This window comes from Amborella trichopoda, chromosome 7, assembly GCF_054954075.1.
Source record: "Amborella trichopoda isolate Santa Cruz 75 chromosome 7, AtrichopodaSantaCruz75HAP2 v2.0, whole genome shotgun sequence".
Lineage (NCBI taxonomy): Eukaryota > Viridiplantae > Streptophyta > Magnoliopsida > Amborellales > Amborellaceae > Amborella > Amborella trichopoda.
In genome coordinates, this window is record NC_142342.1 from 2184634 (window position 1) to 2205311 (window position 20678).

Here is a 20678-nt window from a genome sequence, read left to right on the forward strand (position 1 = left end):
TCAAATTAGAGCCTACCTTCAAATAGTATCGAAAAATGTGGTTTCAATATTTGAAATCTTTGTGATAGCCTTAAAATATATTTTTATATTTATTTATAGAGTTTAAAAGTTCAAAAATAGTATAGATCGACAGATCTGTGAAAACTTGAAAATCTTGAAAATTGACGGTCCAAAAATGTGTTACAAAATACACTATTTTTAAAACTTGAAATATACTTTTTTCTCATGTCCATGCTTCTTGATGTCGAGATGATCAATTTGAAGATATTTCAGCATCAAAACAACCTCTTCTAGAGAAATTTTTGAGATAGGCTCAAATTTGATGGTTTAGAGTCTCTGCTCTATGTAAACTTTTCCCTTTAAAATATCATAAAATGTATAGCATGTTTACGAAATTTCCCTCCTTTATAATCTTTATAAAGTACTCAGGAATGGCATTCCATTGTAGATAATTAATGTTATCTAGTTTCTAATAATTTATAATTTTATTGATTTCATTGAAATTTTCCCTAGCTATCCTGTTTGGAACATCCATTATTGCACAATTACAATTAAATTGCCCTTTTTTGTGTGGCAATGCCTACGTGCTCCACGACTCAATTTTGTGCATGTTTCTTTAGAAGGCATCATGCATTTTGTGCATTACCTTACGTGTGGCATGTTTTAAATGACAACTGATACTGTTCTTCTAAGAGACATGAATACGAATGGCCTCTGAGCCTGGTAAGTCAGGATGAGAAATGAAATCTTTCTTCGTGAAACATTTTATCATTTACGAGAAATTGAATAGAAAGTCATGGTTGTGATCTAGTGGTTGGATGATGTGATCCCATTTAAACAGGGATTTTCGGAGATTTTCTTTTTTTTTTAAGATGTAAAGCTTAACTGTTAACATATCCAATAACACTATATGTTTTGTGGCAAAAAAAAAAAACCAAAAGGTTAAATCTTCCTTTCCTAAAAGGTAAAAAATGGACATTTTTGTTTCATTCACATATATGGTTATTATCACATGAAAAATTTAAATGCCTAGAATTTTTTGTTTTTCTTTAAAGTTAATTTGTATTAACTGGCCACTCCTCACTGATTTACTAAAAAAAATGCATATATATACGTGTGCGTTTTTTACTCCATTTTAGACAAACCCTTTTTCTTTTCTTTTTTTCATTCAACAGTCCTTTGGCGCACATCCTCTTTAGGTCAAATTTTTTGCCTATTTCTTCGAGCAAAACCGAATTAATATTTGATATTTTGGTTTTCCAGTAAACTATTATGTTTGTCTAACTATGCAAAGCACTGGCCAATTTGCTTTTTATTTTTTAAAAAAGCCGAGAGATATATGATTTTTGAAAGACAAAATAAATAAAAAAAGAGTAATGATCCTATAAGACTCTCTCTCACCTATGAGTGTAGGAACTCAAAGGATAACCATTAAATTTGGCACGGATCGTATGGGACTTTACTTTTTAGAGATCCGTGTCAAATTTAATGGTGATCCTTTGGAGCCCTACACACATGGGTGGGAGAGGAACCTATAGGATATTTTCTCATAAATACATAAATAATAAATCATAAAAAAGTACAAAGCATTTTATTTTTCACAAGTGAATAAATTTAAAAATGATTAAACCCCATTGGTCAAATAAATAAATATGGTTAAACCCCACCAGTATGTTTTTAAGTGCTAACAATATAATTTTTAAATAAACCATTTATTAAGTTTGAAAATTGCAAAGAAAAATACATTGTTTAAACAAGCAATTTCTTCTTCTTCCTTTTTTTTTTCTAATTAAAATGTAATTTCATTTTGTTCTAAAGAACATGCAATGGAACAACTTTCGGGTTCAACCTAATTCGAATGCAAGTTCGATGCGTATTCAGCAGTGTTCTGTATGTAAAGAGAATATATCGGCAAACCAAAACATCAGTTTTAAATTTGGTTTTCTCAAAAAAAAGTGGAACCCGAAAACCAACTCAAAGAAATAGAACTCTAAAAACTCATTGAGTGAAAAAATGTGATTCATTCGTATTCAACTTAAAAAAATGGAGTTAAAAATAAGGTGTATATATGGGTATTAGTTTATATGTGTGTGAGGGTAGGGCGGTCATTTATACTTACCTTAAGAAAGGCAGTTTTAGTTCACAATGTATTTAATCAACTAATAAATCAAGACTAAAATTCTTAATTCATTTGGGGAAACTAATGAAAAAAAATAAAACTTAGGCAATCTTTTAAACTCTCTTTGAACATTTTTCTCGACAAATGATAAAATATAATAATGTTTGGTTTTCTTAAAAAAAAATGAGCAGGCTGAACCCAAAACAGTCTAGGACCAAGGTCACAAATAATGGGCCAATGGGCTGGCTAGGGCTTAAATTTAGGACATGTTAAATTGAAAGATAGACCTTTGTGATCTTTTTTCGAGGAATACTTTTTTTTTTTTTTGGTAAAAGATCACTTAGAGGTGGTCTTTATTATAATAAGATAAATTTCAAAATAAAATCAACGTAACAATAAAACAAAGATCTTAACAACTTGATGCCATTGAAACAACCATGCACTATGCTTGAGAATAAAAGATAAGATTGCAATAAACAAAAAAAAAGAGTGCCCGAGATTACCTCAACTAGGCTTATTATACCCCACACCGAGTCACCACCATCTGATAGCGAGAGATCAACGGTTTAGCTTCAATCTCGAACCAGGAAAGTAAATTTTGACTAAACTTTTGATCACAAAATCAAACCCTAGGTGAATTCTCTTAACAACCTAGTTTGAGTGAGATGGATTCTCTTTTTGCTAAACCCTAAAACCCTCATAAACTCAAACCCTAGGTAAATTCTCTTAGCAATCTAGTTTGAGATAGAGAGAAAGATGAGAATTAAGTACAAGAGATAAGGTGTAGAGATTTTTGGATAGAGACAATCCTTTTTTACAGGCTTTCAATACGATTAGGGTTTCTTAGGGTTTTCCTTAACTTGCCTCTTCTTGTGATATTAAACATAAACCGTCGATCAAGGGTGACTTAAGGGGTGAGAGATCTGAGTCATCCATTCCATAGATGGGTCTTCAACATTATGGAATGTGCATGAACCATTATCCCCCTTTCCTAAACCATTTTCCCATCAATATATTTAAATAAAATAAATATCATGCATTCTATAAAATTGCACGATCCATGTCACATATTCCATAAGGATATGTCAAATAAATACTACCAAATATAAATAAGATAAGATCCGTATCAATTCAAATTGACCATATCTCTTTAAAACAAACTTGCTACAAAATAGATAAAGCGATGATCAATATATCCCTTCCAAAAATTTGCCCACATGCCACAAATCAAACTAATATTATCTTAAAAGCAAACAAGAGAATTTATCTTAAAAACAAACAAGAGAATCCAAAGAGGGTGGGGTGTGCCACCCTTTTGTGGCACATGTGGGCCCCCACCCACATGCCACATGGGTGGCCCATGTGCACTATGGGCCCACCTGGAATATTATAAAAAAATTATTTTTTAAATTGAATAAAACAATTTAAAATATATATTTGAATTTTTCTAATTTTATAAGAATAATAATTGTATTTTTATAAGTCCAAAATTCACAAATAAAATATTGAAAGATTCATAAAAATTCAAATAATAAAACTAAAATCATTTCAATAATAAAAGGAACACAATTAAATTAATATGACGGGAAAATGATCCATATGGTTTTAGGAATCCAATATGTAATAACGGGGTACTCCACTTTCAACTGTGGACTGCAGACTACATTAGCTTTATCGAATCGACCGAGTATTTCCCATGACCCACAGTCCAAGCAGGGGCTCATTAGCGGGTCACCAAAGTCAGGTCAATGAATCAAGAGGTCGCAATCCCAGTCTGTGGATTACAGGTCCTCCCCTAGAGACGAGTCAAGATCACCACGACTTGATGCGACCACAGCTCTCTGACACATAGGGGTATCTCTCGCACATGCATTCACTTCACCCAAAGGTGGATATTTGATTTTTCCGAACGATTTATCAATATGCATGCCTTGTGATGGAACATGGATGAAGTTTTGGCCCCATCTCAGTAGGCCACTATCACACACAAGGGTCACACAGTCCCTCGGCTCACTCATCCGGGCATGTTCTTCGACCTCTTCAAGGGCTAACCAATAAATTCTCATCGGTTTGTTCTTCATGCCTAGGTAACATGGGTTTTTTCCAACCTACTAGCCTAGATCGTTAAACACATATCGGTATCAGCAGACCATCATTTGCTTAGTATGATCTACGATGGACCATACTCCCACTGAGTTCATGTTCAACTATATCATTTCATTTTACAAGCACTCATAAGGCCTTTAAAGGTCACATAAACCCAACATAAATAAATAGGACAAGGCCCGATTAAGTTGCTGGATATGCATTTTTTTCAAATATTTGTTTATAGGTGTGGTTTATATAAGGCATTAACTTTCAAACAACCAAAGTAAGGCGCACTTTCAAACCCTACTAAAGATGCAGTCTTAGTGCTGGAAACCTCTTTGATGACCTAAATATCTATTTTTGTCACTATTGATGACAATTTAAAGTTCTAAAAATGTTGCAGATTAAGACATAAAATCTTTTTTATTTTCATATCCATGCATATACAATATGCACCACTATTAGGATATAAATTCTTTTTTATTTTTACATCCATACATCTCGAGAACGAGATGATCAATGAGAGGTTTTTGCAACAGCAAAATTATGTTTTTCAATGGTTTATCAAGGTACGTCTTACTTCTATATCATAAAGTTTGACTACTTATACAAGGAAAAAGTTTATATAGAGCCGAGCTCTAAATAATCAAATTAGAGCCCATCTCAAAAATTTCACTAAAATTGGTTGTTTTGATTCCCAAATATTCTTAAATTGATCATCTCGACATCAAGGTGATGGACATGAGGAAAAAAATGGATTTTAAATTTTAGAAATAATGCATCTTATAACACATTTTTAGACCGTCAATTATCAAGATTTTCAAGTTTTCATAGATCTGATTGATATACACTATTTTTTAAGCTTTAAATTTTAGGAAACATATCTCATTATTCCCTATTTTTAACTTTCATATCTCATCAGATCCTAAAATTGAAAATCATACCCAAGAATTAAAAATATTACTTGTAAGCAAAATGACTCTTTTTTTTCTATCTTCTAACCCCCTAAACCCTTTTGACCATGTATTATTGACCCCAACAACTTATGCTATCTCTCTCTCTTTAAAACTCCATCTCTCTCACACATCATCGTCTCTCTCTCTCTTTAAAACCCAAACTCCATCTCTCTCTCTCACATCATCGTCTCTCTCTCAAAACTCTATCTCTCTCCCTAAAACTCCATCTCCCTCTCTCTAAAACTCCCTCTCTCTCTAAAACTCACTCTCTCTAAAATCCAAACTCCTTCTCTCTCTAAAACTCTATCTCGCTCTCACACATAAGAAGGTGTGCTCATGTTCAAGCTCAAGCTAAACCTCTTGGCTGGTAAACTCACCAAGAAGCAAAGAGAGAGAGAGATGGAGTTTTAGTGAGAGAGAGAGATGGAGTTTGAATAGGGTGTCATTTTAGTATTTGTTTGAGTAAAAAATTATGGCCAAAAGGGTCTAGGGGGTTGTAAGATAGAAAAGATATAGACTTTTTGCTTACAACTAATATTTTCAATTCTCGGGTCTCATGAGATATGGAAGTTAAAAATAAGGGATAAGGAGATATTTTTCCTAAATTTTATAATTAAAGATGAAATTATATTTAAGGTTATCACCAAGATTTCTTGTATTGAAATTATATTTTTTAATACTATTTGAAGATGTGCTTTATTGTGATTGTTTAGTGCCTCGGCTCTATACAAACCGCACCCCTTATATAAACCTCTTCTATTGTATAAGGTTTCTATGTATTTCACGATTGTAAACATCTGAAAGGGGAGAGAGATATAGGGGTAGTATTTCACGATTGTAAACATGTGCTAAGGAGAGAGAGATATAGGGGTAGCAATGGACAGACCCAACCAGAGATGTGAAAATAAAAAAGATTGTATATGTATGGATGTGAAAATAAAAAAGATTTTGTCTTAATTTACAACATTTTTTTAACTTTAAATTGTCATCAATAATGACAAAAATAGATTTTTAGGTCATCAAAGAGGTTTCCAGCACTACGACTGCATCTTTAGTAGGGTTTGAAAGTGTGCCTTACTTTGGTTGTTTGAAAGTTATACCTTATATGAACCACACCTATAAAAAATATTTGAAATAAATGCATATCTGGCAACTTAATAGGGCCTTGTCCTATTTATTTATGTTGGGTTTATGTGGCTTTTAAAGGCTTTATGAGTGCTTGTAAAATAAAATGATATAGTAAAATATGAACTCAGTAGGAGTGTGGTCCATCGTAGACCATACTAAGCAAATGATGGTTTGCTGATACCGATCCGTGTTTAACAATCTAGGCTAGTCGGTTGGAAAAAAACCATGTTACCTGGGCATGAACAACAAACCGATGAGGGTTATGAGTTAGGCCTTCATGAAGTCGGAAAACATACCCGTATGAGTGAGCCGAGGGACTGTGTAACCCTTATGTGTGATGGTGGCCTACTGCCACCCAACCCATTGCTGACAATAGTTTCTTAGGCTGCCGCCCATAGTATACAATCCCAAAACAATATTCTATCAAGTAAAAACGCTAGAGTATATATTTGAGGAAAAATTCCGCTTTATTTAATTCATCTTAATTAAAGAAATATATTCAAAGAATCTTATTCAAAGACAATCATTCAAATCACGTTATTCAATCACAAATAGTTTTGAATTGGGGGCACAATGAATTCCTAGTTGTTGTCCATCCAGAACTGGGATTGGAGCCGGTTCACCACCTTCTTGTCAACTTGGAAAGCCTTAGCCAAGACATCATTGGAGATGGCTGGTTTTGATCCGAAAACCGCGTTGGCAATGGTGATCACACCCGGATTCTGGCTGCTCAAGGCCGCTATAGCCACTGCATTCTTGGAGCCAACATTTTGCTGGAAATGAATGAGGCCTTCAGGGAAAACAAACACGTCTCCCTTTTGAAGTGTCTTGGTGATCAAGCGGTTGTCAGGGTTACTAGTCACAAAACCGACGTAAAGGGAGCCTTCTAGGACAGTTAGTATCTCGGTGGCACGAGGGTGGGTGTGGGGAGGGTTTTGGCCGCCACGAGCATAGTCTATGCGGACCAACGAGATGCCGAGAGTGTTGAGGCCAGGTATTTGGGCCACATTCACGGGGGTTACCCTTGAGCCTAGTGGGTTGGCCGTGTTGCCGGGCTTGTTGAGCCCGGAGAAAAAGAAGTCATTTGCTTGTGCCAACTTTGGATCCTTGCACACCTTGCCATTAACGAACACTGCATGAAATAGAAACATAAGTCACATTACACTATCAGGTGAGGTGAAGTATATGCATTGTTTTATGACACTACACTTGAAAACAAATAAAATAAAATAAAAGAATTTAGAAATTTTAGTACTTTCAAAAAAGAATATGTAAAATTTGCAGACTAATCCTATAGGTGAAACTATATGATGTTCGGTAATAACTAACAAATACATAAAAAAAGAAAAGTACCAAAAGAAAAAGGAGTAAGACAGTAATTAGATGGCTTTCTTTTATCAATGAAAAAATTGAAATAAAATAAATCAATAAAGCAAAAACACTAGTATAAGAGTTACCTTTGCTTGCATTATCTGCAACACAAAAATCTTGGAGGGGACTAGGATCAGATGCCAAGGCAAGAGAAGCCACCAAGGCAAAGAAGGAGAGGACAAGGAAAAAAGACTTCATATTTCCTCTCAAAAACAATATATGAATGATAAGATAAAGTTTAGGGTGATAAAAGAGGATGATGGTTTAGAGTTATGTGATGTGTTTCATAGTTATAAGGCATTGGAATGTGCGTAAAGAATCAATTTAGAAGAGCCATGGTAGAGTAGGATTGAATGAGTCTTTAATCTCATCTCCCTTTGAGGGCTAATTCAATACACGCAAGCGTGTGTTTTTAAAGCAAGACCATGTAAAACTCAATACATTATTTGTTTTCTTCAAACTAGATAAACAATTCTCTCTCTCTCTCTCTCTCTCTCTCTCTCTCTCTCTCTCTCTCTCTCTCCCTCTAAATATTATCCTCTCCCACGGCCGAATTTGTAAGTTGTAAGTCCTCAATTCAGACTTGGTATAATAAAGGCAACTAAGGATTACATTTGACTTTCCTCGCTCGATCGTGGCTGAGCGGCATGCCTTTTTTCCTACTTTGTTTCTCTCATTTGTCTCTTCTTTTCTTATACACCCTAGGAATACTTTTAAATTAAAACAAACAAATAGGGCCTATATATTATGATCCTGCTTGAGTATAACACTATATAACTAATCCCTCGGGCAAAATACCTTTTTAATTTAAATTTTTGGGATGTTAATTTATTTTAGGCATGTTGACAAACCTATTTAAATGTTCCTTTTCTTTGAAGTTGGTTAATAGGTTCTAGAGATTACATCCCTAAGTTTTAGCTTCTAAAAAAAAAAATGAAAAATACAATAGGAGCTTTTTGCCCATGGGAGAAAATTCACAATATGCTCATGTGGGAGCAGCAAATCGTTAGCATTAAAAAATATATAAAAATATTTGGGATAAAACTTTGTCAATGGATAAGATAGTGCTTGGATTAAGCAATAGAAGTAAATGGATTCAAACGCGTTATTTGAAATGGCCCAATGGCCTGCCCTTCCCCCAAAGACCTCTTCAACAACTAAGCATTAAAAATCCAATAATCTAAGACCCAACTTGAAGACCAAACACCCAGAGTCGCATTATAAATATGAACTCCTCTTGATCTAAATCTTCACATCTACAACTACTTCTTCTTAATTCAATTTCAAAGTTGTTTTAGATAGAGAAAATGAAGCTGTTTTTGGTCGTCTTCCTTTCTCTCACTGCCTCCCTCACCTATGCATCTGATCCGAGTCCCCTGCAAGACTTCTGTGTGGCTGACAATGCAAGCCAATGTGAGTGCCCTTACAAATTACGATAAGGAAATAGTTTATATGAGTAGGCTATCGTAATTGTAGTGATAAGGTTGCAATAGCCAACACCGTTTATTTTTAGTTGAATTGTATAGATTTGTTAATGTCTAATAAGACATGCAAAATCTATACTATTTTAATTAAAATAGATGGTGTAGAAATATGTAATCCTATTTACGCAAGTATGGTTGCCGCCTTACATATATAGCTCCGAAGAAGAATGACTTTTATATACTGAGACCCCTAATTTCATTATCGCTTTCATCGTTGAGTTGTCATATTAGTTTCCAAAAGCCATACCACCTTCTTTCATATTGGGGTTTACGGTTTCGTAGTTTTGAAATATGAGTTTTTCTAAGGTAATTTCCACTGATTTTTTCTGTTCATGCAGTGTTTGTGAATGGCAAGGTGTGCAAGGATCCACAGTTGGCACAAGCAAATGACTTCTTCTTTGCTGGGCTCGACAAGCCCGGCAACACGGCCAACGCACTAGGCTCGAGGGTTACCCAAGTTAACGTAGCACAGATAGCAGGCCTCAACACTCTTGGCATCTCCATGGTCCGCATAGACTACGCTCCTGGTGGTCAGAACCCTCCCCACACCCACCCTCGTGCCACCGAGATCTTAACGGTACTTGAAGGCTCCCTTTACGTCGGTTTTGTGACAAGCAATCCCGACAACCGCTTGATCACCAAGACACTTCAAAAGGGAGACGTGTTTGTTTTCCCTGAAGGCCTCATTCATTTCCAGCAAAATGTGGGGTATAAGAATGCGGTGGCCATTGCAGCCTTGAGCAGCCAGAATCCAGGGGTGATCACTATTGCTAATGCGGTTTTCGGATCGAAGCCGGCAATCAACAGTAATGTACTGGCTAAGGCATTCCAAGTTGATAACAAGGTGGTGAATCAACTCCAGTCTCAGTTCTGGATGGATAACAACTAGGGATTTATTGTGGTCCTGAAGCTTTGATATTCTTTCATCTGTGTCGAATTTTGTTTGAGGTGTACCATGCATCTCTTGTTTGCTTGTTTGTGATATCTTTGGTTTCTTTGTTATTCATTTGTTTGGAAAATTAATGTCTTCCTAATATTTTAATTTGAAGCTTTCATGATTTATTCAGCTACATAAGAGCCTTTTGCCTTCAATTCCTTTCTCATATACTCTTCTTCTTGTTTCAATGTTGTCACAAATTTGAATTTGCCAAATCCCAAAAGTAGCTGTAGAATTTAAACGAGAAAAATTAGAGAAGTCTAACAATCCATTACGGGCGGGAATCAGGTTAGATCAACCTGTTGACCTGGTGGATCCACGTTTTTTTATTTTTTTGGGTGAATATGTGGGATATCGGCTCCTACCCATTTGATTAAGAAACCAAAAAGATGTTATATGAACATATCTTATACAATCTTTGGCAAGGAGACACTAGCAACATTAGATAAAATGAAAGGCGTAATAAAATATGGGGGACAAGAATACCACACCATTGCATCATTCATAGAAACCGCTACTTTGGCTAGGAGTCTGCAGTCATCGATCTCCCTATAAGTATGTTGAATGTTCCATTGTTGATCCGTAAAAGATGCAAGCTTGGATTTACAATTCTCCAAAATTATGTGCAATCTCTAAGAAGCCTTGCGACAATGATTCATAGAATCAACAAGAAGCTTTGAGTCACTCTCAATAAGCACTCTTCTCATTCTAATGAACTATGTTAAGGTCATTTGATTGACCCAAATTTTTAACTAAACACTCTTCTCATTCTAATGAACAATCCCAAAAACATATGAACGGTCAGTAAAGTAGATACTTTTCCCTTTAAAAGAGATACTTTTCAAACCGTTCATATGTTGTTTATATGCAGAATACTTTACTGAACATCCATCTTTAGGATGGACATTTGTGAGTCAACAGGCTGTATACTTTACCGAACGTCTATCTTTAGGATGGATATTTGCGAGTCAGCAGGCTCTTGCGCCTGTTTACTCTTCCAATAATTTCATACACACACATATTGGGTAAGTCACTGATGAAGTCGATCCCCTACCCATGTTCAGTAACATAAAAACTAAAATGCATCGAGTGGAAAAGAATATCCTTTGATGAGGAATATTTATGACATCAATGGAAAGAGATAAAATCGGGTAGTCTTGTTGGCACACCTGAAGCTATAGCTCCATTTTTGGCCAATAAATCAGCGACTTGATTGGCCTCACGATAGATGTATCTAAAGTTCCACCAGTAATCTTGAAGCAGCCAAATATAAATGTGATATTTCCATGGAACTATCACAAAATTTTGCATCGAACCAACCACAAGTTTACAGTCACTCTCAATCTCAATGCTTCCCCTCTCCAAAGCCCAAAATTCAGCTGTATTATTTTCTTTTTTTGAAAAAATTATGAGAAATCCTGAACAGATCCTTTTTAATAGAATCCCAACTCAATTTGAAAAAATCAAATTAAAACTATCAGGGCCAAGAGCGCTTTCATTTCTCATGTCCCAAATGTTTTCTTTCAATTCATCCATAGCTACCTCACGAATAAGTAGTTGACTCTGTGAATTGGAGCATTGTGTGGTTCGCAAGAAGGCATGGGGAGTCTGATAAGGTTCCAGCATGTGAGCGTTAACTTCCTCTTCATTAGAAATTGAATTCTAATATCCATCTTTAACAACAATAACGCTGTCATTTCTCCTTGTCACATATGTAGATCGAACGGAAGAATTTGGTATTGGCATCACCATTGTTTTACTTAATATTCCATCCAGAATTTAAGCTGATTAGGATGTTCCTTTTCTTCGGCCTCCTGCATAAGAAGATTGCTCGGATTATTAGCAAGATTCCCATGTATAACAGATAATTCATCACACACTTTATTCAAATTAATCTTATAGGTAATATTGCCAAATAGATCTTTATTCAAATTTTTAAGATCCACCCTTAATCTTTTCAATTTGGACAAATCCTCCATGTTTTTTCAATTAGGTGACTGAAGGAGATATCACTCTTCCATGCGGAGACAAATCTAAAAGCTTAAAAAGAAATGAAGTCCCCAAGCAATAACCATGGCCCTGAAATGGAGTCCCCAAGTAAAAACCATTGCCCCTGTAATTTTTAGAGTAATTTATGTATAGAACCAAAATTTTAGGTGAAATATACTCTACTTATATGCAAATATTACAAACAAGATCAGCCTACCCACCTTTTTTATTTTTTCAAAATTGCCTTTTAGTCAACTAGAATTTTGATTTTCTTTTTTTTTTTTCGTTAATAGGGAAGCGTCTTAAAGCTTGGGGCACTGCCCTACTAATGTAAAAAAATAGAAATTTAAAATTCGGGTTAACCAGGGGCAATTTTAAAAAAAACTATAGAAAAGGTTGACCGAACTTTGCATTTTGTATTTCACTTAAAATTTTACGGTCCGAATGTAAATTACTCCAGTTTTTTAAGTACCTGATGTGCCGCCAAAGTGTTTTTCCTTGCTATGGTATGATGAAGCTACAAATACCTGCGACATGGACTTTGTATTAGAATTAAGTAGATGGCACTCCATTAATGGTTCGCTCATCAACACAAAGTATAGACACTTGGATTTTGATCCGGTTCCAAAGGCGAAGATTTCTTTTTTGGGAAAGTATATAATGAGACGATTTACGTTACAATTAATCTTGACCATTAGTTGTGAAATTGGGTGGCTCCATTTTTTTCATTGACCACGCTCAAAGTTTAAAAGAATTTTTTTCGAACTTCGTGATACACCCAAGTTATCGTATTTCACATCGAATAGTTGTAAGTAATTGTGACCTCCCAATACCAAAAGTAAATGGTCTCATTGTATACAATCCCATCTATTTTTCCTCTTAAATGAGATAACTACAAATTTATCATAAAAACCTGAATTTACAACACTACACGTTCATTCGGGTTTCTAAGAGAAATAGTTACCAGATATTATTTTCTGTTACAATCAATTTTCTATTACAATCAAGGTTAGAAAGAGTGGCTCGGGCCAGATGCTTGGCCTAGGCGCGAGCCCAAGTAACTTGGCCTCAATTGGGCTGAGTCTCGGACAAGGCCATAAAGTGTTCAAAAAATTAAAAATAATAATAAATTAAAAATAAAAAAATATCTTTGAAATAAAATTAAACAAAACACATCTAAACGAGGTTAAAAAAAATTGTGAAAAAATGGATTTCGACAAAATCAATTTGTGATGAAAGGTATTTTAGAAATAATTCAAAAAAAGATAATAAATATTCATGACCAAAACACTTTTCAATCTTTGCCAAAATAGTAGAGAACACAAAAAAATATTACTAATAAACTTCCTTTTTTAAAATTTTTATAATATTTTAATATCTTCTTTCAAGATCCCAAGTTAGACACCCAATTATGGGTTACTCATTTGGCAAGCCCAAGCTTCTTGGGAGAGTTTAAGCTAGCTCGTTCGAGTAATCAAACACTAATTACAGCATTCCCAGTTCCTCTACTTGGCCATGAATGTTCTATATGTGTGTATATATACACATATGACTTCATTTTTTTTTTTTTCTTTTTCTATGGGATATCGAGCTTTGGATCTAACCCAACCCGACGGATCAGACCATAATATAGCATTATAAGAGGAGCCAAATTGATGAAACTCTAATGGAAATCTGTGATGTGCCCATCTCTCTCTCTCTCTTAAAGACGTTTACCTCTCTTAGTAGACCTATACCCGATCGTGCACCTCCATCTATTGATCTCAATGCCAACAAGTCTGTCCCCTATTTCAAGTTTCTTACTTGTTATGGGTTGGCAAGCGTGGTATTTCGACTTATAGATTGATGCTAAATTCTTAAATTGATAGATTCATTCGCCAATCAGCCCCGTAGGGGTGGCAACAGGTCGGGTCCGATAAACCCAACTTCACCAGAACCGAATCAGACCCAGTAGACACAAAAATATGGTGTGAGATCCGGACCCGGTAAAAAAATTGAAATATCTATGTATTCAGGTCGGGTCTGATAAACCCAACTTCACCAGAACCGAACCAGACCCAGTAGACACAAAAATATGGTGTGAGACCCGGACCCGGCAAAAAAATTGAAATATCTATGTATTCAACTATGTTAAATTTTTCATATATTGGGACCCAAGAAATATTACCGAACACAGACCCGAATAGTATCCGGGTCCAAGATTTGGACCCAAACCGACCGCCGGGTCCAATTTTTTAATCCATACTCGGACCGAATTGGGTCTACCCATCCCAAGCTGGGTTTGGATCCATTGCCACCCCTAGAACCATGCTAAAAGGTGTACTTCGTACAATCGAACCATTGTCATGCCCTCTATGTATTTTCTTGCGCTTCTGCCTCAGTATTGGCACATGCATACAGAATTTAGTGTAGGAAAAGGTTATATAGAACCGAGGCTCTACACAATCAAATTAGAGCCTACTACAAATTAGAGCCTACTACAAAAAATTCATTAGAAGGGATTGTTTTGATGCTCAAATATTCTCAAATTGAAATCGACATCAAGATGAATGGACATGAGAAAAAAAATAGATTTCAAGTTTTTTGTAAGGCATTTTTTGACTGTCAATTTCAAAATTTTCAAGTTTTTATATATCTGTTCAATCTACATTATATTTTAATTTTTAAATTTTATAATTAAAGATGAAGATATATTTTAAGGCTATCAAAAAGATTTTTAGTATTAAAACCACATTTTTTGGATACTATTTGAAGGTGCGCTTTACTCTTATTGTTTATACCAATGGTTTAAAAAACTCGGTGACCCGGATCGGGCACCCAAAAAACCGATTCGGATCAGCGAATCGGCGATCCGAATCGGGAATCGGGTGAATCGGTCAGAATAAAGCTTAAAAAAAATCCAAAAAAATTATTAAAATTCATTATAAATATTGTTTTTCAGGAATTCAATAAGAAATGAGGGTACCCCATTAAGAATTTTCATGTTTCTGAATGAATATGCGAATATTGATATGTTCTGTCCCTGCATGAACCACCATTCAGCATTTAATTTACATCACACAAAAGGATAAACATAGAATTATCATGGAATAAGTATATCAACATACATAGACTACAATAAAGCATACAATTAGTAACATATGATCTAAAAATAAAATGATAGATGACGTTATTGTTCGTCTTGGTCATGCTGGTGCCATTGATTGAATTTGTTTCACAATTCATTGATTCGATCTAAAAACGAATCATCGATATTAGCAGGCGTCTGACTATTCCTAAATCCCTGAGTGTTAGTGTCTTTTTGTGTTCCCAATCTAAAATCCCCGAAGATTATCCATCCTTCATGCTCACCTGCACTGTCATGCTCATCCCTACACTGTTGCTGTTGGGACTCGACATGTGAATAATATGGCTGGGATAGGGTGGCCTCAGAATCATCATCTCTCTCATTTTCTCTTTAATAATATGGATTAAAAAAAAAATTAACAAATTTTCAAAAAAATCGATCATGGATTAAAAAAAAAAATTACAAATTTTCAAAAAATTCTATCATGGATTACAAAAAAAATTCGATCATGGATTAAAAATAAAAAATAAAAAATTTTCAAAAAATTCTATCATGAATTACAAAAAATTCGATCATGGATTACATAAAATTCGATCATGGATTACAAAAAATTCGATCATGGATTACATAAAATTCGATCATGGATTACATAAAATTCGATCATGGATTACAAAAACAAACAAACAAAAAAAAACAAAAAATTCGATCGTGGATTACAAAAAAAGAAAAAAACAATGCGATCATGGATTACAAAAAATTCAATCATGGATTACAAAAAACTCTATCATGGGTTACAAAAAAAACAAAAAACAAAAAATTCGATCATGGATTACAAAAAAAAAAAGCAAACATTTCGATCATGGATTACAAAAAAAAAACAGACATTTCGATCATGGATTACAAAACATTCGATCATGGATTACAAAAAATTCTATCATGGGTTACAAAAACAAAAAAAAAAACAAAAAATTCGATCATGGATTACAAGAAAAAAAAACAAACATATTAATCATGGATTACAAAAAATTCGATCATGGATTACAAAAAATTCTATCATGGGTTACAAAAAAAACAAAAAAAACAAAAAATTCGATCATGGATTACAAAAAAAAACAATTCGATCATGGATTACAAAAAAATCGATCAAGTATTACAAAACAATCTATCATGGATTACAAAAAAAAAAAAAATCCGTACGGGACTCGCTGATGATGTACAGTGAATTGGCGAGTCACTGTGTAGAATCGTCCGGTTCTCTTTAGAACCGGACAATTCCCGGTTTTTTTGCCGATTCGATCCGTCCATTGCGATTCCCAAGCCGAATCGGGGCATTTTTTTAAACACTGGTTTATACAAACCGCACCTTTAGTGAAAGCACAAGAAGAAGAATTACTTTTGAGACAAAAAGTTACAATCATCCTTAAGGTGGCTGGGTTGTGTCACTCATTTGAAAGTTTGATAAGATCTTTTTGAAATTATGAAGGAGAAAAGACACAATCCAACTATGGTCGGCAATGGCCTGGGCGGCAGCCTAAGAAACTATGGTCGGCAATGGGTTGTGTGGCAGCCTAAGAAACTAGGTTCTACGCCACACAATATGGCTTGAGTCTGGGTCGGGCCAATAGGGCTGTACCACACCATATGGCCCAAAGCCAAGCTTGTGCTAGGCTCATGCTAGGGCTAGGGCCATCCCAAACTGGGCTAGGTCCTCTTCAGCACAATCCAGATCAGGTTGGTCCAAGCCTGTCGCCAATTGCCGGCCGGCCCTAAACCGAAGATTATGGTTTTCACACTTTTGGTCGTTCGAACAACTGTCTAGAAAAGTAAAAATATTCAATACTTTTTCCAAAGTAATTAGAATTCGCGAAATTTTTATTATATACAATACAAAATATATAAGCATCCCTCTCGTTTGCCATCTCTTTCACAAGGGCTGCATGACACGATTTTGTTTGTGAAAATCCTCATGCATTTTGACTATTATTTTAAATGCGCCCATGTGTTAAGCAACTACCATGGTTCCTTAAAGAATATGCTTGTAGTTTTCAAAAAATGGAGAGAAAGTCATTAATTACTATTTATGATGTGACCCCACCCCCATTTGTCTTTATACAACATTCGGAGTAGGGTTAGAAAAGAAGCTCATTTCCATTGCTCTTCTTCACAAAAAAACTGATGATGCCGTGGTGACTCTCATAATTATAAATACAACATGGTATTTTATAAAAATTTTGTCAATGTCTTATATATGTTATAATATTTTTATTTTTAATTTTTTTCATATAAAAAACATACACAAGGCTATTTATCTTTGGTACAAAAAAATCACTATCACCATTGATTCTTTTAAATTTAAAATTGGAAGACTAAGCGTATATTACTGGACGGGCGTTAAGTTCAAATAAAAGTTTCTTGAACTTTATGAGCTACTCAAAGATTAATTTGACATTTGATAACTAAGGTTGACTTTGATCTCCCCTTATAGAGTGGACATGATTCTCATATGTTGTCTTTTCATTATTTATTTTCCAAAATACCCTGATTCAAACCTTCAAGTTATGAATTTCTTATTATTATTTAAGTGACATATTGGTTTGGAACTTAAAATTCTAGAGCGACTTTTGAAAACTAAGTAGTTCTGAACTTTGATGTTATGAACTGGTCTCCTACTCAAAAACCAACATGTGTCTTTAGTTTGAAACTTCAAACTCTGGACTAAGAACAATTGTAAATGAATAAGTGGTTTGGAACATCAAGTTCAAACTCATTTAGTTTTCAAAAAAATTAGTTCCAAACTTCAGGTTCTGAATAGATATGTCACTCAGGAAAAAAAAAAGACACCAGTTCAAAATAAGTTCCAAACTGGGGATAGTTTGGAAATAATGAGCCTAAAACATAAAAAATGAGAGATATTTAAAATAGGGTGCAGTTTGTATAGAGCTTAGGCTCTAAACAATCAAATTAGAGCCTACCTTCAAATAGTATTGGAAAATGTGGTTTCAATATTTGAAATCTTTGTGATAGCCTTAAAATATATTTTTATATTTATTTATAGAGTTTAAAGCTTCAAAAATAGTGTATATCGACAGATCTGTGAAAACTGAAAATTGACGGTCCAAAAATGTGTTATAAAATACACTATTTTTAAAACTTGAAATACATTTTTTTCTCATGTCCATGCTTCTTGACGTCGAGATGATCAATTTGAAGATATTTGAGCATCAAAACAACCTCTTCTAGGGAAATTTTTGAGATAGGCTCAAATTTGATGGTTTAGAGATAACCTCTTCTACTAAAAACAATGCATATATATACGTGTGCGTTTTTTACTCCATTTTTAGACAAATCCTTTTTCTTTTCTTTTTTTCATTCAACAGTCCTTTGGCGCACATCCTCTTTAGGTCAAATTTTTTGCCTATTTCTTCGAGCAAAACCGAATTAATATTTGATATTTTGGTTTGCCAGTAAACTACTATGTTTGTCTAACTATGTAAAGCACTGGCCAATTTGCTTTTTATTTTTTAAAAAAGCCGAGAGATATATGATTTTTGAAAGACAAAATAAATAAATAAAGAGTAATGATCCTATAAGACTTTCCCCCACCTATGAGTGTAGGACCTCAAAAGACGACCATTAAATTTGGCACGGATCGTATGGGACTTGACTTTTTAAAGATCCGTGTCAAATTTAATGGTGATCCTTTGGGGCCCTACACACATAGATGGGGGAGGATCCTATATGATATTTTCTCATAAATACATAAATAATAAATCATAAAAAAGTACAAAGCATTTTATTTTTTACAAGTGAATAAATTTAAAAATGATTAAACCCCATTGGTCAAATAAATAAATATGGTTAAACCCCACCAGTATGTTTTTAAGTGCTAACAATATAATTTTTAAATAAACCATATATTAAGTTTGGAAATTGCAAAGAAAAATACATTGTTTAAACAAGCAATTTTTTCTTCTTCTTTTTTTTTTTTTTTAATTAAAATGTAATTTCATTTTGTTCTAAAGAACATGCAATGGAACAACTTTCGGGTTCAACCTAATTCGAATGCAAGTTCGATGCGTATTCAGCAGTGTTCTGTACGTAAAGAGAATATATCGGCAAACCAAAACATCAGTTTTAAATTTGGTTTTCTCAAAAAAAGTGGAACCCGAAAACCAACTCAAAGAAATAGAACTCTAAAAACTCATTGAGTGAAAAAATGTGATTCATTCGAATTCAACTTAAAAAATGGAGTTAAAAATAAGGTGTATATATGGCCATTAGTTTATATGTGTGTGAGGGAAGGGCGGTCATTTATACTTACCTTAAGAAACGCAGTTGTAGTTCATAATGTATTTAATCAACTAATAAATCAAGACTAAAATTCTTAATTCATTTGGGGAAACTAATGAAAAAGAATAAAACTTAGGCAATCTTTTAAACTCTCTTTGAACATTTTTCTCGACAAAAGATAAAATATAATAATGTTTGGTTTTCTTAAAAAAAAATGAGCAGGCTGAACCCAAAACAGTCTATAACCAAGGTCACAAATAATGGGCCAATAGGTTGGCTAGGGGTTAAATTTAGGACACGTTAAATTGAAAGATAGACCTATGTGATCTTTTACCAAGGAATACTTTTTTTTTTTTTTTGGCAAAAGATCACTTATAGGTGGTCTTTATTATAATAAGATAAATTTCAAAATAAAATCAACGTAACAATAAAACAAAGATCTTAACAACTTGATGCACTATGCTTAAGAAAAAAAGATAAGATTGCAATAAAATAAAAAGAAGAGTATGTGAGATTACCTCAACCAGGCTTATTATACCCCACACTGAGTCACCACCATCCGATGGTGAGAGATCAACGGCCTAGCTTCAATCTCGAATCAAGAAAGCAAATTTCGGCGAAACCTTTGATCACAAACTCAAACCCTAGGGGAATTCTCTTAGCAACCTAGTTTGAGAGAGATGGATTCTCTTTTTGCTAAACCCTAAAACCCTCACAAACTCAAACCCTAGGTGAATTCTCTTAGCAATCTAGTTTGAGATAGAAAAAAAGATGGGAATTAGGTACAAGAGATAAGGTATAGAGATTTTTGGGTAGAGACAATCCATTTTTATCGGCTTTCAATAAGATTAGGGTCTCTTAGGGTTTTCCTTAACTTGCCTCTTCTTGTGAGATTAAATAGACCATCGATCTAGGATGACTTATGGCGTGAGAGATTTGAGTCATCCATTCCATAGATGGGTCATCAACATTATGGAATGTGCATGGACCATTATCCCCCTTTCCTAAACCATTTTCCCATCAATATATTTAAATAAAAGAAATATCATGCATTCTATGAAATTGCACGACCCATGTCACATATTCCATAAGGATATGTCAAATAATATCAAGTAGATAAATACTACCAAATATAGATAAGATAAGATCCATATCAATTCAAATTGACCATATCTCTTTAAAACAAACTTGCTACAAAATAGATAAAGCCATGATCAATATATCCCTTCTAAAGATTTGCCCACATGCC

General features: G+C 34.3%; 2 protein-coding genes across 2 annotated transcripts; one reads left to right on the forward strand and one right to left on the reverse strand.

Moving 5' to 3' along the window:
* Positions 1 to 6739: 6739 nt before the first annotated feature.
* On the reverse strand, positions 6740 to 7952 carry LOC148781173 (putative germin-like protein 2-1). Its single transcript, XM_088872095.1, has 2 exons — positions 7749 to 7952; positions 6740 to 7423 (listed from the first exon to the last, which is right to left on the reverse strand). Exons 1-2 carry the CDS (start codon positions 7858 to 7860, stop codon positions 6873 to 6875), a joined length of 663 nt encoding a protein of 220 aa, XP_088728221.1. The 5' UTR covers positions 7861 to 7952; the 3' UTR covers positions 6740 to 6872.
* A 951-nt stretch (positions 7953 to 8903) lies between these two features.
* LOC148781174 (putative germin-like protein 2-1) lies at positions 8904 to 10216 on the forward strand. The gene is made up of 2 exons (XM_006857208.4): positions 8904 to 9075; positions 9485 to 10216. The coding sequence occupies exons 1-2, from the start codon at positions 8970 to 8972 to the stop codon at positions 10033 to 10035; spliced, it is 657 nt and encodes a 218-aa protein (XP_006857270.1). The 5' UTR covers positions 8904 to 8969; the 3' UTR covers positions 10036 to 10216.
* The last annotated feature ends 10462 nt before the right edge of the window (positions 10217 to 20678 follow it).